General features: G+C 45.0%; 1 protein-coding gene across 1 annotated transcript in view; it reads left to right on the top strand.

Annotated features, from left to right (window-relative positions):
* Positions 1–8,037: 8,037 nt before the first annotated feature.
* PAOX (polyamine oxidase) overlaps positions 8,038–25,563 on the top strand; it is a 66,721-nt gene continuing 49,195 nt past the window's right edge. The window contains exons 1-2 of the mRNA XM_056531229.1: positions 8,038–8,449; positions 24,439–24,922. Of these exons, the coding sequence (XP_056387204.1) occupies positions 8,194–8,449; positions 24,439–24,922 (740 nt within the window). The 5' untranslated portion in view covers positions 8,038–8,193. The remainder of the gene's footprint in view (positions 8,450–24,438; positions 24,923–25,563) is intronic.

Genomic DNA, 25,563 nt, shown 5'->3' with positions numbered 1-25,563 from the left:
GCTGTGGGATCTTCTGCAGAAATTCAGTCCAGAGACTCTGTAGTGTGAACCTGGCCTTATACATACATCCATCATACACACATACATCTCACATGCACACATCACACATCGATTAGGCTCCTTTTACACTATGAGTATTCATCCGTTATTAACCATCAGTTTTCTGCATAATAACGGATGTATAACAACGGATGAAATAACGGATGCTAATAGCTGAATAGTGTCCATCAAAATAACGGGCATATTGAACGGTTAACCAATTCACCAAAGAGATTGTGCCTGGAGGTTACAGGGCAAAATAGTCTATAACAACCATTAAGGGGTTACCCCCTAGCGGGGAAACCCTTACTAGAACCCCCCTTAAAAATATATCTTTATTAAATTGTCTTTAAAATATACCCCACAAAGACGTTTAAAATTCCAGCAGCACTTAGGTGGTATATGTGTAGTGAATACCTGGCATTCACTTTATAGGGGACATATGTTTAGGTCCAGAATATTGCTTGTGAACTGTGTGCTTACTATATAGCACCCCTTAGCCTCTGGTACCAAGTCCCTCTCCTGTTAATGCCCCCCTATGTGTCCGCTGTATTAAAACAAACAACTAATAGCCCGCCCGACGTTTTGCTGAAGGAATCAGCTTTGTCAAGGGTAGCGAGGCATTAGGGGCTGAGGGATTGATCGCACCGGGACTCACTTCTGAGACCCCATGCGATCAGAAGTTATTAAGCAGGGGAGAAAGTGGCAAGCTCCGCAACCCTGCGATGTATCGTGTGTTTTTACTTTCATTTTTAAATCCCCTGTGGGGAGTCCTGAATGGCCGGTACTGAGGAGCCATTCAGGGCTCCCCGCAGGGTTTTTAAAATGAATAGAGATGTTGCGGATTGTTCGCCGGCGAACAGTTCCCGGCGAATTTCGCATGTTTGCGTTCGCATCGCCGGGCGAACATATGTGAAGTTCGATCCGCCCCCTATACTTTAACATTGCAGTAAACTGTGACCCTGTGAGTCAGCAGACACATTACAGCCAATCAGCATCAGTCCCTCCCTTCCAGACCCTCCTACCTCTTGCACGGATGCCATTTTACCTTTATTCAGCATGCTGCAGGCTTAGGAAGTGGAGGGTCAGAGAAGCTGCTCCTGCTGTATAGGGAAAGCGATAGCTAGGCTGCTGCTAGGTGGTGTATTCAGGGTCCAGTTTACTTCTAAAGCACTAGTGTAACATCTGCTTTAAGGACAGCACCCAAAAAAGCCCTTTTTAGGGCTGAAAGATATCAGTCCTGGTTGGGTGGGAACCGCTGGTTAAAAGGGGTACTCCAGAATCAAACTTAAGTTCCTTCAAGCAACTAACTACTACAGTATTCAAAGGGCTGAAAGATATCAGTCCGTGTGTTTTGCAACAGCTGGAGATCCCCTGGTTGGGGACCACTACATAAAAGGGGAACTCCGCTGGCAAGTTTTTTTGCTCATTGTCACACTAGTGCAAATCACATTAGGTGTGACAGTTGTGCAAATTTAAAAAAAATACCTTTTTGGCTGTTAAATAAAATCAGCCGTCACTGTTAGTTCACGTCACAGTTGCCATTTTTCCTGCCTGCAGGGCAAATTGTGTCACCCTAGTGCAAATCACATTAGGTGTGACAGTTGTGCAAATTAAAAAAAAATACCTTTTTTGGCTGTTAAATAAAATCAGTCGTCAGTGTTAGTTCACGTCACAGTTGCCATTTTTCTTGCCTGCAGGGCAAATTGTGTCACCCTAGTGCAAATCACATTGTGTGATACTTGTGTAAATTTAACCAAAAAAATGACAGGCAGAGGAAGGCTACCCCGCAGGGGCCATCGTGGTACTGGGATTCCCTTTGGCCCTAGAATAGCCAGTGTTCAGAGGTCACGTAACCTGAACCCCCAAAGTTCTGAGGACTTAGTTGACTGGCTATCACAAGACACCCAATCTACTACTAAAGCTTCCGTTCGGAACCTTGATGCACCGTCCTTCTCCTCCTCTAGCTTAGCTTCAGGCACCTCTCATGCTACCACTTGCCCGCCTGCCGCCACCACCAACACTAGCACCACAGCAGCTTTACTTGATCCGTCAGAGGAGTTATTTCCACCTCAGTTTGAAGACATGAGTGATGCACAACCATTATTGCCAGAGGATGTAGTTAACAGGGATATGTCTCAGTCAGGCAGCATTACACACATGGACGTACGATGTGATGATGATGTTGTACCCGCTGCTGCTTCCTTTCTTGAGGTGTCAGATAGCGGTGAAGGTGTTGATGATGACGATGTGTCCGTGGATGCCACGTGGGTGCCCGCTAGAAGAGAAGAAGAGGGGGAAAGTTCAGATGGGGAGACAGGAGGGGGAGACGAGTTGGAAGTAGGGGGAGGTTGTCGCAAGGAGCTAGTGGCACAGTCAGACAGCATGCATCGGCACCCGGGGTCAGCCAGACGGGACGCCAATCAACGCATGCTGTTGCCACCACCAGAATGCCGTCATCGCAGAGCTCAGCAGTGTGGCATTTTTTTTGTGTGTCTGCCTCTGACAACAGCGAGGCCATTTGCAACCTGTGCCAGAAGAAACTGAGTCGTGGGAAGTCCAACACCCACCTAGGCACAACTGCTTTGCGAAGGTACATGATGTCACATCACAAATGCCTATGCGATCAACACGTCAGTACAAGCAGCACACAAAGTCAAAGCCGCCATCCTCCTCCTGGTCCAACATCTTCAGCCAGGTCAACCACTGCTGCCCTCCTTGCCCCCTCTCAACCATCCGCCTCTCCGTCTCTCGCCTTGAGCAGTTCCTGCTCATCTGCCCACAGTCAGGTGTCTGTCAAGGACTCGGAGATGTTTGAGCGCAAGAAGACAATTTCTCACAGTCTCCCCCTAGCCCGGTGTCTGACAGCTGGCTTGTCGGAACTGCTAGCCCGCCAGCTTTTACCATACAAGCTGGTGGAGTCTGAGGCCTTTAAAAAAATTTGTAGCCATTGGGACACCGCAGTGGAAGGTACCTGGCAGAATTTTTTTGCACAAAAGGCAATCCCCAACCTTTACTCCATTGTGCAAAAGGAATTTATGGCATGTCTGGCATGGTCCATCTCACCAGGGGGGCAAGGGTCCATCTGACCACTGATACCTGGTCTGCAAAGCATGGTCAGGGCAGGTATATCACCTACACTGCGCATTGGGTAAACCTGGTGACTGCTGCCAAGCATGGAATGCGTGGCTCTGCAGAGGAGTTGGTGACACCGCCACGATTTGCAGGCAGGTCTGCTGCAACCTCCTCTACGCCTCCTACTCCATCCTCTTCCACTGCTGCGTCTTGCTCCACATCACCGGCACCCCCCCCCCCCCCCCCCCCCCAGCTCCACAGGTGCTATTCCACATCCCGGATATGGCAGTGTCACGCCATCTTGAGGTTGACTTGCCTCAAAGCGGAGAGTCATACCGCACCACCGTCCCGCATTATAGAGTCTTCTGGACTTTGTGTAATGGTTAGTACTCTTGAAGATTCTGGACTCTTCTGGACTCTTGGATATGCGCTTGTTCTTATATTTCAGCCATGTGTACATGCCTAATTTTTCTGGCCTCTGGTGCTGCACTTTTTCTGCTGCTGCAATTTTTCTGGCCACTGCTTTCATCTTGATTTGATGAAAAATGTTATTTGGAAAAGGATTTCTCTGTGATTTTCACCGTCCTGCATTCTAGAGTCTTCTGGACTTTCTGATAATTTAAACTTGAATTTTCCAGAGTACTAACCATTACACCAAGGAACGCTTGTTGCGTGTGATTTTTAAACTTAAATTTTCAAAAATAAAATACAGAGAGGGTTTCTTTATTTGATGAAAAAATTTATTTAGAAAATAATTTCTTTGTCTGTTTCTCCATCCTGCATTATAGAGTCTTCTGGACTCTTGGATATGCGCTTGTTCTTATTTTTCAGCCATGTGTACATGCCTAATTTTTCTGGCCTCTGGTGCTGCACTTTTTATACTGACGCAATTTTTCGGGCCGCTGCTACAGCAGCGGCTGCAACAATACCAAATTTTTGAGCCATGTTTACATGCCTAATTATTCTGGTACTCTCTGCTGACATCTCTGTCCATTTTAGCAACGGTGCATATTAGATGTATGGTAAGGGTAGCATGGTGGCTAAAAGGTTAGCACTGCTGACTTGCAGCGCTGGGGCCTTGGGTTCAAATCTTATGGGTTCAAAATTTTATGTTCGCGACATAACTAAAAATGAACATTGTGAGTGGCAGCGGGTGCCATTTGTATATTAAAAGCGCTGTGGGGGCAAGATATATAGCCTATATATCTAGCCCCCTAGCGCATTTATAAAGATATGACCCCCGCCGGTGCATTTATAAATATATACCCCCTGCCGGCGCATGTATAATGTGCCCCCCCGCAGCGCATTAATAAAGACATGACTCCCCGCCGGTGCATTTATAAATGTATACCCCCCGCAGCGCATTTGTCATATTATGCCACCGCAGCGCTATATGTGAAAAGTATATCTATCAGCAGCCGGCCAGCCTTATGATGCTGATACATTACTTATCATACATAGCGCTGTAGGGGTATATGTATATAGAAGTGCTGTGGGGGGCAGATAATGCTATATGTCTGCCCCCCCAGCACTTTTATATACATATGCCCCTGCAGCGCTATGTATGAAAAGTATTGTATCAGCATCGTGGGGCTGGCCGGCTGTTGGCCCGATGCGCTGCTGATAGAAATACTTTTCACATATAGTGCTGTGATGGCAAAATATGAAAAATGCGCTGCGGGGGGCACCTTATCAATGTGCTGGCAGGGGGTATATATTTATAAATGCGCCGGCAGGGGTCATATCTTTATTAATGCGCTGCGGGGGGGGGGGCATATTATTAATGCGCTGGGGGGCTAGATATATAGGCTATATGTCTGCCCCCCCCCCCCCCGCAGGCTATATATATATATATTTAAAAATGAAAGTAAAAACACATGATACATGGCAGGGTTGCGGACTATGCCGCCAGCTCCCCTGTTTAATAACTTCTGATCGCATAAGGTCTCAGAAGTGTGACCCGATCAATCCCTCAGCCCCTGTACTACAACCCCTATCATGGAACAGAGTCTGTTCCATGATGGGGTATTAGTAAAAGCACTAATGTAGCCTCCCCAGCCACCGACAGACTCCCGCAGCCAGGGAATTACTACTCCCATCATGGAAACAAGTCTGTTCCATGACGGGAGTAGTAGTAGTCCCACAGCACTGCAGGAGTCTGCTGATGTCACCTCTTCTGAGAATGCTCAGAAGTAATAACAGATCTTTTAACAGAACAACTTTATAGTGTGAAAGGGGCCTTATACATACACACTGCTATAATGCATACCAAAGACCAAAAACCTTGTTTACATGGCTGTTGTGCTCCAGTAAAGAGAGCTGCGACGGTAGGATGGGAGTTGAGTAGAGAAAATAATAGTGCATGTCCTTTATTTTCTCTGTTGAACTCCTATAAAATATCAGACACCCTATGGACACCACTGAAGTCAATGGAATCTGGACCCAGCAAAGTCAGTTAGTTGTTCTCTGAACAGACGCTAAATGGGTCTAAGCACAATGGATGTGTGGTAGCCCTTGGGGGGTATAATGTAGTTGTGGTGTTGCTTCAGAATATGAGGGGTTAATTTAACCCCTGTCACTTGTGACGCCAGGGTGAGGGTTAATACGCTGAGGTAAATCTCAGGCCTATCGCCACCCTTCCCAGGAACGATAGGTGCGTGCTTAAATGAAGGAAGGTCCACAATGGAGATGAACTTGAACTTGCATAAACTTTACTGAAGTACTTGCGGTACATCCAATTAACAGCAACAGTCTTAGTAATACAGTCTCTATATAGCACGTCAGTGATTGACAGATGCTGAGGACCATTGACTTATCCAAAGAGTTATTAGATTTAGGATTTTTGCAGAGATCCGTCCGGATTTAGGGGAATATTTAGGTCCGGTGATCTTGCTGAGGTAATAGGAATTGAAGTAACTCACAGTTTTTAGAGATGACCGTTGCCGCAAGACTTAGGCCTGGTTACTGCTAATGACAGCTGCGCAGATCCGTCCTCATCAGCAGCCCACGAGGAAAAGAGAGATTAATGGCCGCCGCTCCCCTATATGGGCAGGGGCAGGGCCGTTTTGGATTGGTCCATGTCATCTGTCACTCACCGTTACAAGGCATGGTGGGTGAACACGTCACGGGGACCTCCAAAGGTCCTTAAGAAAAACCATAGAGTTTCTACCTGATCACGTGACCCACAGGTCCTGCTACGCTCCGTACAGGTAAATAACCAAATATATACAGTTTCTATACCTATAGCGATATAAATATCAAATAGAATTACTATATATCTACTGACTAAGTGAGAGGTGACAAGGGGAAGACTAGACAAAAGGGACCCCGACGTCCTAGGGACTCTGGCTTTGGGGACCTCTATACAGGTAACGTATAGGATACGGTTCCGGGACACCACAGATGGTTAACCCCTGCAAGCCCCCTCATGAATGTGTTGGACTCTGTGTAGTGCCGACAACTGTGTTCCCACTGTAGCCTTAGGGTATGTTCACACTACAGAGTGTGAACGGACTATCTGCTCGCTGAATTCAGTGAGCGGAGATTCAGACTGGCAGGCGGTGGCGGAAGGACCGCGCGGCACTGCGCCGTCACCATTGACGACTATGCAGTGCTCCCGGACTTCGGCACAAAGAAGATTGTTCTTTCTTTGCACGGAACAATTTCAGCGGCGGAATTGTCCGCCGCTGAAATTCCGCGCAGACCCATTCACACTAATGTTAAGTTCACACTGCGGAATTCCGCGGGGAATACCTTCGTGTGAACATACCCTAAGGCTATGTTCACATGACGGAATGTCCGCACGGAGAATTTCTGTGTGGACATTCCACAAATGGCAGGGCACATGGCGCAACAACCACTCAGGAATGCGCCTTCTTATAGAAGACTATGCATTTGGTGCGGTGTCTGCAGAAATAATGAAGGTGTTCATTCTTTCTGCGGACATGGAAAATGGAATTTGTGTGTCAGAAACATCTGGCATGGAAATTCCACCATGTGCACTGTGCAGTAGAATCCCATTGAATTCAACAGGACTCTGCTGCAGCAGAATCTCCATGCTAGACTCCAATGTCACATCTGGCATGGAAATTCTGCCATGTGAACATGGCCTAATACTTGTGACCTAATGGCCTAATACCTGTGACCTAATACCTGTGACCTAATGGCCTAATACTTGTGATCTAATGGCCTAATACTTGTGACCTAATGGCCTAATACTTGTAACCTAATACTTGTGACCTAATGGCCTAATACTTGCGACCTAATGGCCTAATACTTGTGACCTAATGGCCTAATACTTGTGACCTAATGGCCTAATACCTGTGACCTAATACCTGTGACCTAATGGCCTAATACTTGTGATCTAATGGCCTAATACTTGTGACCTAATGGCCTAATACTTGTAACCTAATACTTGTGACCTAATGGCCTAATACTTGCGACCTAATGGCCTAATACTTGTGACCTAATGGCCTAATACTTGTGACCTAATGGCCTAATACTTGTGACCTAATGGCCTAATACTTGTGATCTAATGGCCTAATACTTGCGACCTAATGGCCTAATACTTGCGACCTAATGGCCTAATACTTGCGACCTAATGGCCTAATACTTGCGACCTAATGGCCTAATACTTGCGACCTAATGGCCTAATACTTGCGACCTAATGGCCTAATACTTGCGACCTAATGGCCTAATACTTGCGACCTAATGGCCTAATACTTGCGACCTAATGGCCTAATACTTGCGACCTAATGGCCTAATACTTGCGACCTAATGGCCTAATACTTGCGACCTAATGGCCTAATACTTGTGACCTAATGGCCTAATACTTGTGACCTAATACTTGTGACCTAATGGCCTAATACTTGTAACCGGGGTGTTCAGAGATCTCCTTATAGTTTCTGCAGCAGAACAACCATCACGGATCAGCATCTGGAAACACTTAAGAAATTGGCCGTCGTTCTGTGCTGTGCAGCTGAGGAGCTTTCACTCCCTCCAGAACCCAGGCAAGACTGAGAGGAGAACGTCTCAGCCTCGGACTTTGCTCGCCACTTTCTGGGAGGAAGAAGCCGCACAATGAAAATGCAGCCCTGGCTTGGAAGCAGACTCCTCCTCCTCCTGCTCCTGCCTCTCACTGCCCTCCCGGACACCCAGTCTCTGGGCTCAGAGGATCAGGCACTCATGGGCTCTCGGGGACCAGTCGTAGTGATCGTAGGGGCCGGGATCTCTGGTATTGCAGCAGCCGAGAAGCTGCACAAAAGTGGCTTAAAAAATGTGAAGATCCTAGAGGCTACAGGGAGAACCGGAGGCCGGATCCACACTCAGAGTTTCGGTAATTCTAAGCTGTCAGTGTGTGTGACTGAAGACATTACTTCCGCTGTCAGTGTCAAAAGACTGGTATTGTTACAGGGCTGTGGCATTAGGTGGCGCTGTTTATATAACAAGCGCTTGTGTTTCCTCTATGATGCGACCTTTGGAAGTGTATGACGCCATGCGGCAGATCCCAGCAATGTCTTATCAGTTATTGGACTTGGGGTACACTGGGACCTCAATACTGTTATATGTAATAGCAGAAATTGTTTATATAGTGGTTTCCTGATACAGCTGCATTTACAGCTTTAAATAGGTACTCTCATTAAAAAAAATTTTTTTTATTAGATTATGTAAAAAAAAAAATGTTTCTAATGTATTTTATTTTAAAAAAAATTGTGTTATATGTGTTTTATTTTACGTTTGTAAACCTGCTCACTAGGTGTCACCCTACATGGCTCCGGATTACTTACCCCCCCCCCCCCACCCCCCGACATTCAGCACGTTCGGACCAACGCTGGCCGGGCAGCGTGGCACAGCGTGGTCCGGAACGCGCGTTCACATGAATGAGGAGAGGGAGATGCAGGCGGGCGGGGATATAGAAATTTTGTGCGCCGCGCTCGCTCTCTGCCTGTTTCCTATACAGAAAACAAAGGGTAGGATCCAGCTCCCAGGGGAAAAAAAGCATTAAAACTTAACGTCTAATAGTTGCATATAAAAGAATGGATCGCCACCGAAGTGGCCAGTGACATGTCACTCCTTAAAAATGAGTGAAACGAGTGGCGTTTCACTAGTTTTTAAGGAGTGACATGTCACTTGCCACTTTGATGGAAATCCATTCTTTTATATGCAACTATTAGATGTTAAGTTTTAATGTTTTTTTTCCCTGGGAGCTGGATCCTACCCTTTGTTTTCTCCATTACCACGAGGAGAGGCGGCTCCTTCATCCGTGCTATCGGCATATATATGCGACGGTGTCCAGATATGAACTTGAATTTGGTGAGCTGCTCTTTTCCCTTCCTTTTTCTTCTGTTTCCTATACAGGCAGAGAGCAAGTACAGCGCTCGTGCGCGCGAGAAATTTAAATATCCCCGCCCCCTGCATCTCCCTCTCCTCATTCATTGCAGGGGTTAAACATAAGGTATTTTTTATGGGGATTTGCAGAAATATAAAGACAGGGATAGATGTAGTTAGTGTCAGGGACAGATGGGGAGGGGGAATAGGGAAATTTAAATTTAGTGATAGCTACTCTTTAAGGACAAGCCCATTTTGACCTTAAAGGGGTACTCCGCACCCCTAGACATCTTATACCCTATCCAAAGGATAGGGGAAAAGATGTCAGATCGCCGGGGTCCCGCTGCTGGGGACCCCTGGATCACGGCTGCTGCACCTACCTGTACAGCTTCCACCTCACACTGGCAACGCTTGAGGCTTCGGATCCCGACCACAATGGCGGACGAGTGTGACGTCACGACTCCGCCCCTTGTGACGTCATGACCCGCCCCCTCAATGAAACTCTATGGGAGGGGGCGTGACGGACCTCCCATATTCTTGCATTGAGGGGGCAGGGCGTGACGTCACACATGGCGGAGTCGTGACATCACGCTCGTCCGCCATTGTGGTCGGGATCCGAAGCCTCCAGCGTTGCCGGTGTGAGGTGGAAGCCGTACAGGTGGGTGCAGCAGCCGAGATCCCGGGTATCCCCAGCAGCGGGACCCTGGCGATCTGACATCTTATCCCCTATCCTTTTGATAGGGGATAAGTTGTCTAGGGGTGCGGAGTACCCCTTTAAGGACCAGGCCAATTTTATTTTTGCATTTTCCTCCCTGTCGTCTAAAAATTATAACTTTTATATTTTCATCCACTGACTAGTATGAGGGCTTGTTTTTTGCATGACCACACTCATGACATCACTCATTTTACCATAAAATGTATGGTGCAACCAAAAAAATATTATTTGTGTGGGGAAATTAAAAAGAAAACCGCAATTTTGCTAATTTTGAAAGGTTTCGTTTTCACGCCGTACAATTTACAGTACAAATGACGTGTTCTTTATTCTGTGGGTCAATACGATTAAAATGATACCAATGATAGAGAACATACTTTTCTATTACTGTTGCGCTTAAAAAAAAATCGCAAACTTTTTAACCAAATTAGTATGTTTAAAATCCATTTTGAAGACCTATAACTTTTTCATTTTTCCGTATAAGCGGCAGTATGAGGGCTCATTTTTTGCACCATGATCTGTACTTTTTATTGAAACCACATTTTTTTATATAAAACTTTTATTCATTTTTTTAATTATTTTTTTGAATAAAATGTGGGAAAAGTAATTTTGCGCTTTAAAAAAAAAATGATTTACGTTCACGACGTTCACCGTATGGGATCAATAACATTATATTTTAATAGTTCAGACATTTACGCATGCAACGATACCAAATATGTGTATTCTTTTTTTTTTTTATACTTTATGGGGATGAAATGGGGGCGGGGAAAAAGGCCAATTTCCATTTTTATTGGGGGAATTGATTTTTCACCTTTTTTTTACTTTCATTTTTACACTTTAATAGTCCCCAAAGGGGACTATTTATAGCAGTCATTCGACTGCTAAGGCTGGGTTCACACTACGTTTTGTCCCATACGGGAGCGCATACGGCAGGGGGGAGCTAAAAGCTCGCGCTCCCGTATGTGACCGTATGCGCTCCCGTATGTCATTCATTTCAATGAGCCGACCGGAGTGAAACGTTCGGTCCGGTCGGCTCATTTTTGCGCCGTATGCGCTTTTACAACCGGACCTAAAACCGTGGTCAACCACGGTTTTAGGTCCGGTTGTAAAAGCGCATACGGCGCAAAAATGAGCCGACCGGACCGAACGTTTCACTCCGGTCGGCTCATTGAAATGAATGAGATACGGGAGCGCATACGGTCACATACGGGAGCGCGAGCTTTTAGCTCCCCCCTGCCGTATGCGCTCCCGTATGGGACAAAACGTAGTGTGAACCCAGCCTAATACTGTTCAGTGCTATGCATAGGGCATAGCACTGATCAGTGTTATCGGTCATCTTCTGCTCTGGTCTGCTCGATCTCAGACCAGAGCAGAAGACCCGTGGAAGGCGGATGAGGGTCCCTGGCTGCGATCAGCAGCCGGGACCAGCCGTGCATGATCCGATCATCGCTCCGATGCTCGCGGTCATGTACAGGATGTAAATATACGTCCTGGTGCGCTAAGTACCGCAGCACCAGGACGCAAATTTACGTCCTTGGTCGTTAAGGAGTTAAAGAAGATGCCCAGCAGAAAAAAAAAACGTATCCCCTATCCGCAGGATCGTCGAGTTTCGGACCCCGTATGCTGGGTTGGGCCCCGACTCTTTCATTTTTCCACCTACAGACCTTTATAAGGGCTTGTATTTTGTGCCACCGATTTTACAATAATTTCACAGTTAACTTTGTGCATGAAAATTAGCATGTTTTAAATTGTCCTTTTCTTACCCTTATAATATTTTTATTTTTCTGCATACGGGCTGTATGAGGGCTCATTTTTTGTGCCGTTATCTGTAGTTTTTATCAGTACCATTTTGATAGGACTTTTTGATCGCTTTTTATAAACTTTTTAGAGTATACAAAATGGCCAAAAATATGCAATTCTGTACAGCGTTATATTTTTATAGGACATTTACGCACATGGCGATACCACATATGTTTATGTTTATTTTTGTTTACATATTCATGTTTTTTGTTTGTTTTTTTAATGGGAAAAGGGGGTGATTCAAACTTTTATTATGGAATGGGTTAAATCACATTTATTTAATTCTTTAAACATTTTTGACAATATATTTTTGTCCTCATAGGGGACTAATACATGCAATCATTAGATTGCATATACTGAACAATGCTATCGCTTAGCATAGTATTGATCAGTGTTATCAGTGTTCCATTGCTCCAGCCTGCTATGGCTGACTGGAGCCATGGAGAACCGATCGGAATGCCGGGTGCTGCATGGAGATCGTGGGGCGTCCCTGCAACAGGAGCCCTGCGATCCCCTATCCTTCGGAGAGGGTATAAGTTGTATACCCCTTTAAGGAGTAAAAGGAGAAGTATTGTGCACAAAAATGTATCCTTTATTAGGATAGGTGATAAGTTTTAGATTACGGGGCGGGCGGATGTCCGACTGGGTCTTTTTGGAACTCCCATAGAAATTAATGGAGTGTGTGCCATCTGCAGCACGCACTCCTTGCTGTGAGCCGTTTTGGAGATTGCGGGCGGTCCAGCCACTGGGACCCCTGCGGCCAGCTAATTATCTGGCTCTACCATAGAGCTGCATGGAGGGGACGTGTAGGCCTCCGCTCCGTGCATTGGTCAACACACCTCTTTCATTCTGAGAACTGGGGCACCGTTCAGGAGATCTCGGGGGCCCTAGCGGTCGGATCCCCCGCGAACTAACTCTTATCCCCTATCCTTAGGATAGGGGATAAGTTGCAATATCCGGGACTTATCCTTTAATTTGTCGCTGATTTCTCCTTGCATCCGCATAGTGAAATATTTCACCCTGCGGGCTGCGGAAAATCTGCTGTAGATTCTGCTATGAGCAGACACACAGGGCTACCCGGCTAGGTAGTCCTGTGTGTCTGCTCCTAGCAGAATCTACAGCAGATTTTCGGCAGCATGAAATACAATTAAAGATTTTGTGACAGAGCTCCCACGCAGATGTAAACTTAGCTTTAGGGTAGGGTCACACACAGTGCATCTGCAGCATATTTGATGCTGTGGATGTGCTGCGGGCATACATATAGCGACGGCAGACCAAATTGACACACACAGCTACCTGGCCGCAACTGTGACTGCCAGCAGCACACCCAGAGTATAAAATATGCTGTGGATGTGCTGTGTGTGACCCTAACTTTAGTCTAGGAACACACTGCATTTATGATTTTTGTCACAGGTTTCTGATAGTATACACTATTTTAACTGGGCACAATAATGTGGCTTGCTGTGTGGTAGTCTTCTCCTACACTACTGATAATGTTTACAAGTAGTCCCACTGACATTGTAATACTAACGTGCTCAGATGACCTTACATAAATTCTAGGGTGTTTATAGGGCTTTGATATTGATGGCCTGCTGTACACCAGGCTGTCAGTATCAGATCAGTGGGGGTCCTAGTGGGCTGCAGCATTCCAGCAAGCAGCACGTCCCCTTCAGTGATAACCAGCTCTGTACATTCTGTAGTGGCTGGTTGTCTGGTACTGCAGCTCCAATACAAGTCAGTAAGGGTATGTTTACACTCCAGAATTTTTGGCTTGCAGCAGCTTCCCGTTAATCTTAAAGGAGTTCCAGAGGATAGGGGATAAGTTATAGATCGTGGGGGATCCAACCGTTGCTCCATGCCCCCTTTCCTGGCGACCATACCCCTTTTTCGGGTTCTCTAAGTAAAATTAAGCATTGGTCGTATTTTTTTTTTTTCATTTCTGGCGCAGACAGAATTTCTGGCCCACAACCCGACAAATCATGTCGGGTTTGCAATAGTAAATCAGGGCCATTGTGTAACAATTGGAACTCAATTATGGCTGATCCTATACTGGGGAAACAACTGCCTAAAAAAACAGCTTGTATATTTAAAAGGGCCAAAATCTCGTTAAGTTCCAGTGGAAAAAAATACCATACTACATAATATATATGCTGGAATGTCCATGCAAATTGACTTATATTGGACATACTATAAACTGTTTGAGACAGAGACTAGTTACTAACTAAGGCTCCTTTCACACTATGAGCATTCATCCATTATTAAACATCCATTTTCTGTGTAAAAACGGATGTATAATAACGGATGAAATAACGGGTGCTAACGGCTGAATAATGTCCATCAAATTAACGGGCATATTCATCCGTTAAGACCTGTTTTAAGATCCCTCATGTATGGCCGTTTTAACACCTCTGCCTACAGACTCCCACAGCCGGGACTACTACTACTTCCATCATGGAACAGACTTATTTCCATGATGGGAGTAGTAGTTACCTGGCTGCGGGAGTCTGCCGGTGGCTGGGGAGGCTACATTAGTATTGGTACTACTACCCCTATCATGGAACAGACTCTGTTCCATGATGGGGGTTGTAGTACATGGGCTGAGGGATTGACCACACCGGGTCTCACTTCTGGGCAGGGCTGTGGAGTCGGAGTCGGATGAAATTTTGGGTACCTGGAGTTGGAGTTGGAGTCGGCAAACAATGCACCGACTCCAACTCCTACTAAATTTAGATTGGAATTAAAAAAATAAAAAAGCAAGTTTAAATGTCCCAATTCAAAAAAAGTTATAATTAATGACTTCTCTACTTTAAGAATAAAGACCAATGTATGCAGTGCCTCACGTAACCGCAAAACGAACACGTTAAGTGCCCGTGAAGAAGCATGCTTTACATGTGCTTTACTATATGGCACACAACGCACAATTAGGAGCCGCAATACTTATACTTTCCATAGTGTTGTGTTCTGCTGTTACAGGGAACCCATGGGTAACCCAGCCTCTCACTGATAAGGGATTAAGTAAATATGTTTTTGCAGGACTAGAGACACTTGTATAAGTGAAGGGAATGGAGGGTCAATAGTTCAAGACTGAAGCTGTAAACCATTGGAAAAACTGCTGCCATTCAGCTAAGGCTATAAAAACTTGTAAACTCGATTGTTAGCTTAAAGAGGTACTCCGCCCCTAGACATCTTATCCCCTATCCAAAGGATAGGGGATAAGATGTCAGATCGCCGGGGTCCCACTGCTGGGGACTCCCGGGATTGCCGCTGCGGCACCACGCTCTCATTAGTGCACAGAGCGAGTTCGCTCTGTGCGTAATGACGGGCGATACAGGGGCCGGCCATTCAAGGCTCCCGGCGGAGAATTTAAAAATGAAAGTAAATACATCGTACATCGCAGGGGAGCGCAGCATGCCGCCCGCTCCCCTGTTTAATAACTTATAATCGCATTGGGTCTCAGAAGTGTGACCCGCTGCGATCAATCCCTCAGCCCCTGTATTACAACCCCCATCATGGAAGAGAGTCTGTTCCATGGTGGGGGTTGTAGTACAAACACTAATGTAACCTCCCCAGCCACCGGCAGACTCCCGCAGCCAGGGAACTACTACTCCCATAATGGAAACAAGTCTGTTCTATAATGGGAGTAGTAGTAGTCCCTCAGCACTGCACGAGTCTGCTGATGTCACCTCTTCTGAGCATGCTGACAAATGATGTTAAAAGAGCAATAAACAACAAAAAAATTGCCTTCAAAAAATACAAATCTGATGGGTCAGCGATAACATTTAAACAGTACAAAGAGCTTAATAAAATCTGTAAAAATGTAATAAAAACAGCAAAAATTCAAAACGAGAGACAGGTGGGCAAAGAAAGCAAAACTAATCCTAAATATTTTTTTAGATATATAAATGCAAAAAAACCAAGGACAGAGCATGTAGGACCCCTTAATAATGATAATGGGGAGGTTGTCACAGGCGATCAAGAGAAAGCGGAGCTACTGAATGGGTTCTTTAGTTCTGTATATACTATGGAAGAAGGAGCTGACATTGGCCAGGTCAGTGCTGGTAACACATCATGTAATGTACTGAACTGGCTTAATGTAGAGATGGTACAAGGTAAGTTAAGTGATATAAATGAAAGCAAATCTCCAGGGCCAGATGGATTGCACCCAAGAGTTCTTAGAGAGGTAAGTTCAGTAATATCTGTACCCCTGTTCATGATATTTAGAGATTCTCTGGTGTCTGGTATTGTGCCAAGGGACTGGCGCAAGGCGAATGTGGTACCAATCTTCAAGAAGGGCTCTAGGTCTTCCCCAGGAAACTATAGACCGGTAAGTTTAACGTGCATTGTGGGTAAATTGTTTGAAGGACTTATAAGGGATTACATATAGGAATACATAGGGGATAACTGTATTATAAGTGATAGCCAGCATGGGTTTACTAAGGATAGAAGTTGTCAAACCAATCTAATTTGCTTTTATGAAGAGGTGAGTAGAAGCCTTGACAGAGGAATGGCTGTGTATATAGTGTTTCTGGATTTTGCTAAAGCATTTGATACTGTCCCTCATAGACGTCTGACAGGTAAGTTAAGGTCTTTGGGTTTGGAAATTTTAGTTTGTAACTGGATTGAACACTGGCTCATGGATCGTACCCAGAGAGTGTTGGTCAATGATTCGTACTCTGATTGGTCCCCGGTTATTAGTGGTGTACCCCAAGGTTCAGTACTGGGGCCACTGTTGTTTAATTTATTTATCAATGATATAGAGGATGGTATTAACAGCTCTGTTTCTATCTTTGCAGATGACACCAAGCTTTGTAGCACGGTTCAGTCTATAGAGGAGGTGTATAGATTACAAGATGACTTGGATAGACTAAGTGTCTGGGCATCCACTTGGCAAATGAGGTTCAATGTGGATAAATGTAAAGTTATGCATCTGGGTACTAATAACCTGAATGCATCGTATGTCTTAGGGGGGATTAAACTGTCAGAGTCACTGGTAGAGAAGGATCTGGGTGTACTTGTAGATCACAGACTACAGAATAGCATGCAATGTCAGGCTGCTGCTTCCAAAGCCGGCAGGATATTGTCATGTATCAAAAGAGGCATGGACTCAAGGGACAGGGACATAATACTCCCCCTTTATAAAGCATTGGTACGGCCTCACCTGGAATATGCTGTTCAGTTTTGGACACCTGTCCATAAAAGGGACACTGCGGAGTTGGAAAGGGTGCAGAGACGCGCGACTAAACTAATATGGGGCATGGATCATCTTAGCTATGAGGAGCGATTAAAGGAGTTACAATTGTTTAGTCTTGAGAAGAGACGTTTAAGGGGGGATATGATAAACGTATATAAGTATATTAATGGCCCATACAAAAAATATGGAGAAAAACTGTTCCAGGTTAAACCCCCCCCCCAAAGGACGAGGGGGCACTCCCTCCGTCTGGAGAAGAAAAAGTTTAGTCTCAAGGGGCGACACGCCTTCTTTACCGTGAGGACTGTGAATTTATGGAGCGGTCTACCTCAGGAACTGGTCACAGCAGGAACAATTAACAGCTTTAAAACAGGATTAGATACATTCCTGGAACAAAATAACATTAATGCTTATGAAGAAATATAAAATCCCATCACTTCCCCAATATCGCGCCACACCCCTACCCCTTAATTCCCTGGTTGAACTTGATGGACATATGTCTTTTTTCGACCGTACTAACTATGTAACTATGTAATAACAGCTATTATAAACCAGGTGCAAACGGATGACATAAAGGCTCATCTGCTTGCCGTAGACTTCAATGTTAAAAATAACGGCCGTTAATTTACCCGTTTCTTGTAACGGAAGAAAAATTAGTGCATATACTGTTTTTTTTTCTGTCACAACTAATGTCTGTTATTCATGACGGGCTATAACGGATAATCAAAAAATCCCATAGACTTGAATGGGATTTACGAACAGACATTTAACATCCGTTTTTAAAGCTTTTCTAACGGACGTTTATAACAGATCTTTTAACAGATGAATTTTATAGTGTGAAAGGGGCCTAACTAACACAGCCTTTGTCGTATTTAATGTCACAAACCCCTCAGAAACACAGAAAATCTACACCATCTCAGGCCTAGCTTACAAAACTCTGTGGAGAGCATTTTTTAAAAGTAACAATTTTTATTTTTTTTATTTTTGCGCAACTGCAATTTCTGGCAAAATAGACGCAGATAGTATGATAAATATGTTGCAGAACCAAAGCAAAAATAAATGACTTCAAAACACACTAAAGACACATAATAAATGCCCTTGGCATTTTTGTTTTTATGGGTAACACCATGTCTTAAGCCACCTTTACGGTGTATTCACATGTACAGTATTCTGTGCAGATTTAATGCACAGGATTTGTGTTCAGTGATTTTGTGTACATTGAAATCTGCAGCATAAAATCCTGTGCAGCAAATGTGCTCAGAATACTGTACGTGTGAATAGACCCATAGGGTACGTTCAGACGAGCTGATCTACAGCATATTTTGCGCTGCAGATCAACCTCCGAAGGACCCCTACAGGGGGCCACATATGTGCCTGCTCTGAGCAGCAATACGCCGCTACGCGCAGACACACTGCTCCCTGAGCTGGGCCAAGAGCAGCCACGATGTATAAGTTTTCTGTGCATGCACGCGGCGACACTTCGCAGTGTGCCTGCTCATAGTAGCGTATTGCCACTACGAGAAGGCGCATCTGATGCACCCTGTAGGGGTACTTCGGCAGCGGATCCACAGCATAAAATAAGCTGTGGATCTGCTTGTCTGAACATACCCTTAAAGGGGAACTCCGGTGGAAACAAGTGGAAAACAAATGTTTTCAACTGGTGCCAGAAAGTTAAAGGGGTACTCCGCCCCTAGCATCTTATCCCCTATCCAATGGATAGGGGATAAGATGTCAGATCACCAGGGTCCCACTGCTGGGGACCCCCGGGATCTCCGCTGGGACACCTCGCTATCATTACTGCACAGAGCAAACTCTCTCTGTACGTAATGACGGGCAATACAGGGGCAGGAGCATCGTGACGTCACGGCTCCGCCCCTCGTGACATCACGGCCCGCCCCCTCAATACAAGTCTATGAGAGGGGTCCTTCTGACAAGGTGGTGAGATTGCGTTCTTTGTTTGCTAGGTTTTCTTGGGGCTGGAAAAGTGACCCTGTTTCAGTCATTGTTGGGTTTATTGAATTTTGCATATAGAATTATGCGTATGGGCAGAGCTATTTCTCGCAGGTTGTCCTTGGCTACTCAAGGTGTCCAGCACCTGGACCACAGCATCCGTGTCACTAGAGCTATGAAGGCTGACATATTGGTCTGGCTGGGTTTTTTAGAATCGTACAACGGGTGGACCTGTTTTCAGTCCCCTGTTCTTACGAACGGGTAGCTTGCTCTTTTCATGGATGCGGCTGGATCAGTTGGTTTTGGTGCCTTTTTTTGTTTCCGGTGGTGTGTTGGCAAGTGGACGGAGTCCTGGAGGGCCTCCGGTTTGTGCCGTAATTTGGTGTTGTTGGAGCTTTTCCCCATAGTGGTGGCAGTTGAGATTTGGGGGAGTGAGTTGCGTGACCGCCGTGTGTGCTTCTGGTCAGATAATTTGGGTGTGTTTAATGCCATTAATGGTCTTTCTTCCAGGTCTCCCACCGGGGCTCAGCCTGTTGTGTTGCCTAGTGCTTTGTTGTTTGGAGTTTAACATTTGGTTCAGGGCTCAACACGTCCCTGGCGTGGAGAATCAGGTTTCTGACGCTTTGTCCCATATTCCTTGGCAGTAATTCTGTCGGCTGCTCCCTCAGGCGGAGTCGGAGGGTTACCAGTATCCGTCCAGCCTGTGGGACATCATGGAGAGCATTTGATGTCCCTGGTCCAAGAGAGCACGCCGGATGGTGAATACGCGAATGTTGCGATTCGTGTGGCTCCGTTCCGCCGTGGTGGTTAGGCACTTGCAGTTAGAGGGGGAAAACCGCACTTTGCTCAGGTCGGATGGTGTGAATCTCACGGATATCGGGCTCAATATCGTCTTGTCGGGTTTATAGGATGGCATAGAGCATGGCCTCTAAGGGTGATGGTCGAAGCCCAGTGTAGGGTTAACTGGTCTCCTCCGTGGCAGTAAGAAGACAAAGAAAGCGGGTTCAACCTGGGGTAGACCTGCACACCGAAGGGTGTAGCAGCACCTCTCGGGTTGACAAGAAGCCAATTTGTGCCTTGTTTTTACCGTTAATATGTAATTTATAAATAAAGCTGTGGCCAACCCTCACCCACACAAAAAGTTAATAAGTGTCATTGTCCGTTATTTATTATTTAGTATGTAATAAGGGGGGAGGGATAATTATATTGGTCAGGGTAAAGCTGCGTTCACATCACGATTTCTCCATCCGACTTGAGTACACGATTTTATAACTTAAAATCGTAGATAAAGTCGGATCCATTGACCTCCTTTAAAAATTGGAATCAATTACACACATCCGATTTGATCCGCATCCAATTTCACACGATTTTTGCTCGGGTCTGAAATCGGGTTTGACCACGATGTCAGATGTGAACAAAAATCATGTGAAATCGGATGCGGATCAAATCGGATGTGTGTAATGGATCCAATTTTTTAATGGAGGTCAATGTATCCGACTTTATCTACGATTTCATACGATTTTAAGTTATAAAATCGTGTACTAAAGTCAGAAGGAGAAATCTTGTTGTGAACGAAGCCTAAGAGGTATTGGGGTCTCAACAGTCTGGTATTGTCTAGAAATCTTTTCTTGATTATATCAGGGCTCATAGAAGGCCACTTCAGAATAGTCCAATGTTTTGCTCTTAGCCATTCTTGGTTGGTTTAGGTGTGTGTTTTGGCTCATAATCCTGTTGATTCCTGGTCATTTTTCATTAAAGGGGCATTCTCATTTTGTTACTTCTGGGTTTTCTGGCTCCTCTGGCCTATTTGCAGTAGCTGGAGGTGGTTGGGAAAGGTGAAAAGGGCCAAAGTGAGGAAGTTTTGCAATTTGTTGACTTTAATAGGAGTTGCACAATGGCATACTACCACGGGCTGGAACTTTGTAGACGTTACTCTGGGAGTAACATAACCAGCGGGGCTACATGGTTTGTTTAACACCCAAGTCAATAGAAGTTATGAAAATTGTGTAACTTCTCAGCTTCTACTGCTTTCAGCTTTCCCGATCACCTCTTGCTGCTACAAACAGGCCGGAGGAGCCAGAAAACCTGGGCTCATAACCAATTGTACTTTTTTAATGATACCATAAGTTTTTTGTTTTCATTTTATTTTTTATTATTTGTTGGGGGGGGGGATAAAAAAAATTATACCACAGTGTACTTTACGGTAATATGTACATGTTATCTTTATTCCATTCCATCCCACCATGCAGGATCATTAACATTACATTTTAGTAGTTTGAACATTACCACACAGGTTTGTGTTTTTTTTTTTTTGTAAAATGGGAAAATAGGGATGATTAAAATTTGTACTGGGGGAAGGGGCTTATATGTATATTTTTTTTTTTTACTTTTTTTCACATGTTTTAAAATCCCCCTAGGGCATCAGATACTATTTATAGCAATCACTCCTAAAGGCAGACTATGCAAATAGATCCTAGAAGAGTGGCAAGAAGGAGGTTAGTAGGCCTTCAGCTAGCCATCTTGGCTCACTACATATGACTCCAAACTCCACCAACAATGAGGATACAAAGTGCGCTGCCTCGCCTCAGATAGAGGACATAATACAGGAAAAGTTAGTTTAATTTCTTAAGTGATAAAACATGCACAACGCATTTCAAAGCCGGACCGGCTTCTTTTTCAAGTACAGTGAGCAAATGGCGAGGGGGCAGGTTTAAATACACAGACTCCTCCCATACCTGAGGTCACATGATCACAGGAAAATATTACGTCATCTTCAAATAAATTGAATTAGACACATTGCATAAAAACACCTATAAACACCTATAAATATATACACAATATAACATAATATATCACAATGTGTGTGGATCTCTTCAAGTGCACACATCATCGCAACGGAATACAGGAAGGATATGCACATGCACAAATCCACACACATAAGTAACAAATATTAAATAATAAATGTCCAATAATACATAAAAATCCTTATATAAAAAATGGGTTCCCTCCATGAAGCAAGTGTTACCAAATACATCAAATGGTAGTTCTTTCAATGTTCTCATTAAAGGAGTACTCCAGCGCAAAATAACTTATCCTAGGGGATAAGTTACAGATCGCTGGGGGTCCGAGAGCTGGGGCCCCCCGGGATCTCCTGGACGGGGCCACGGCAGTCTGCCGGAAGTGAAGTTTCGTCCCCAGCAGAAAGCCGCGGCAGACACTCCCCCTCCATGTATCTCTATGGGATTCATGGAGGGGGCGTGTCGGCTGCCGCATACACATTGTAAATATTGTGAACCACAATCGAATCTATCTTTAACTGGAAAATACTGATCGGTGGAATTTGACTGTAAGGTCCGGTCACCAGATGAAGAGATCCATAGACAACATAGGCAGCCATTGCTGCTGCACCGGAAGGTCCCCCTCTGCTTATCACCGGATGGGATCACGTGAATGCAAGAAGGTTTTGAATCACATGACACAATACCAGTAGTCTGCGCATGGGTAAAGGAGCGCAATCTACTAGGAGCTAGAATGCTTTTTAAATTCCTGGCACATCTGTAAGTAAAGAGGGGTTTTTGTGGTATTTTTTTTTTTTTTTTTAGAACTGGGTCTCTTTTTTTAATACAGTCCAATGTTTCTGGATAATATGTTTTATTTAAAAAAAAAACTAGAATTAAAATCTTGGCTCACTGGACCTCCACAATCGTGCTGCGGGTGGTCCAATAAGTCTCACAAAACCTCTCTAATGCTTTATAGGACCTTATCAGTAGTACTCACGGCATATGAAGGTTTATTTGAAGACAACAGCATGTTCGCTAAAGTCCGCCATTAGCAGCAGGTCTCCAGCTGCTGATAGCAGCCGGGACCCGCAGTCTGTTAAACGAGTGCTTAGTCAATAGAAAATAATTTTAACCTAAAAACTTGATTTAAACAATAAGAGATCATGGAGGGTCCCAGCGGCGATCAGACATCTTATCCCCTATCCTTTGGATAGGGAATAAGATGTCTAGGAGCTGAGTACCCCATTAATAAGTGCCATGGGGATGTTCCCCAGCACGGCTTAGCCAGCCCATTGTCACGATTCGGCTGGCAGGAGGTGGATCCTCTGTGCCAGAGAGGGATTGGCGTGGACCGTGCTAGTGGACCGGTTCTAAGCTGCTACTGGTTTTCACCAGAGCCCGCCGCAAAGCGGGATGGTCTTGCAGCGGCGGTAGCAACCAGGTCGTATCCACTAGCAACGGCTCAACCTCTCTGACTGCTGAAGATAGGCGCGGTACAAGGGAGTAGACAGGAGCAAGGTCGGACGTAGCAGAAGGTCGGGGCAGGCAGCAAGGATCGTAGTCAATATGGCAATAGCAGGAGGTCAAGTACACAGTATGGACAAACACAGTAAACGCTTTCTCTAGGCACTAAGGCAACAAGATCCGGCAGGGGAGTGCAGGGGCAGTGATCAGATATAGCCAGGGAGCAGGTGGAAGCCAATTAAGCTAATTGGGCCAGGCACCAATCATTGGTGCACTGGCCCTTTAAGTCTCAGAGAGCTGGCACGCGCGCGCCCTAGAGAGCGGAGCCGCGCGCGCCAGCACATGACAGCAGGGGACCGGGACGGGTAAGTGACTTGGGATGCGATTCGCGAGCGGGCGCGTCCCGCTGTGCGAATCGCATCCCCGACGGCCATGTCAGAGCAGCGCTCCCGGTCAGCGGGACTGACCGGGGCGCTGCAGGGAGAGAGACGCCGTGAGCGCTCCGGGGAGGAGCGGGGACCCGGAGCGCTCGGCGTAACACCCATCTTCTCTTATTAACCGCCTATATGACCACATGCAAATGCCAATTCCACTGATTGATAGCCACTAGGCTAATTCATCAAATACTTTATCACTTACTGTAATTTTAGCATTTAAAAAAAAAATATCAAAACAAAACTGTTTTTGGTGCTGTCAAATTACGGCTTAAACATAGTGTGTGAACGTAGCCCAGGAGTTATCCAGCAATAAAAAAAAAAAAAAAAAAGCAAAGCTAATGTTCTGTAAAACAGCGCTGCACCTGTCAGGAAGGTTGTCTGGGGTATTACAATTTGGCTCCATTCATTTCATTGCAACACAGCTGCAAAACCACACACAACCTGAGGACAAATGTGGTGCAGTCTTTTTTTTTTTATTGCTTTTTAAGAAATAAGCTCTGTTTTTCTAGATAATCCCTTTAATGATGTCACTTATAACAAGAACATTTAAAGCAGAATCATGTTTTGCTTGCTTTTTTTTCTAACGCACAATTTCAAAAACAATTTATTTTTATAATGCTTTCTTAATTGCAGTTCAGAAACAAAAGTGTCCTTTTTTTTGTTTAGCAAAAGGCCTGGTTGAGATTGGTGCACAATGGATTCATGGACCATCTCCAGACAACATAATCTTTCAACTGGCATCTCAGTTTGGTCTTTTAGGCCCAGAAGCATTGCTGGAGGAGAACCAAAAAGTGTACGTCCACGGCCATCCCTCTTCCACCCCAGTTGTCTACAGTAGTTCTGGAAGAATAATTAATCCAGAAGAGCTAAAGAATGCTACAGAGTTGTATAACACCTGGCTGGAGGAAGCCCGGAATTTCACCAATGGGGGCTGTGATCGTGAGGATAGCGTGGGAAATTATATCCGACAAAAGATTGTCCACAGCTCACAGGAGTGGGACAAAGAATTTGCCGAAAAAAATATGGCTTACTTGAGGGCAATGCTCAATATGGAATGCTGTATATCAGCAGCCCATAGTATGGATTATGTAGCACTCTGTCCTTTTGGGGAATACACAATGCTTCCAGGGCTGGACTGCACCTTTCCTAAGTAAGTATGGTAAAAAGATGAAAACACAATTTTATGGTGAATGCATTGAACGTTTTAATAAATTAAAGGGGTACTCCCATGGAAACCTTTTATTTATTTATTTTTTTTTAAATCAACTGGTGCCAGAAAGTTAAACATATTTGTAAATCACTTGTATTACAAAATCTTAATCCTGTCAGTACTTTTTAGGAGCTGTATACTAAAGAGAAATCCAAAAAAGAAATGCAGAAAGTCAATGTAGAAAAAGCAAAAACCTGGCACCAGTAGTATAGGGCTCGAAAGGTATGTATATGTTCCTGTTAATATGGAATCAGCATAGGAAGCAATGTGCCTGCTAAGGGTGGTGCTCACACAGTGCGGTACAGTCCATATGATGCAGATATAAGAAGAAAGATAAATAGGAGCAACTCACCCAAGACCCAAGAGGAGGTAGCAAAGTCTTTACTTTATTGCATATCGTGCAGACATAGATGCAAACCACGGGGGGAAGATGTCACGGTGGGGGAGTAGCAGACAATGGTGGGCAATGCATTTCCTCTGATGTCAAGACCACAGTTCTCTCTGCTGACCTCTGCTGTCCATTTTAGGAACTGTCCAGAGCAGCATATGTTTGCTATGGGGATTTTCTTCTGTTCTTGACA

The sequence above is a fragment of the Hyla sarda genome, chromosome 7 (genome assembly GCF_029499605.1).
Source record: "Hyla sarda isolate aHylSar1 chromosome 7, aHylSar1.hap1, whole genome shotgun sequence".
NCBI classification, from domain to species: Eukaryota; Metazoa; Chordata; class Amphibia; order Anura; family Hylidae; genus Hyla; species Hyla sarda.
Note: the sequence above shows the minus strand (reverse complement) of the source record. Positions and strands in the feature narration are given on the sequence as shown.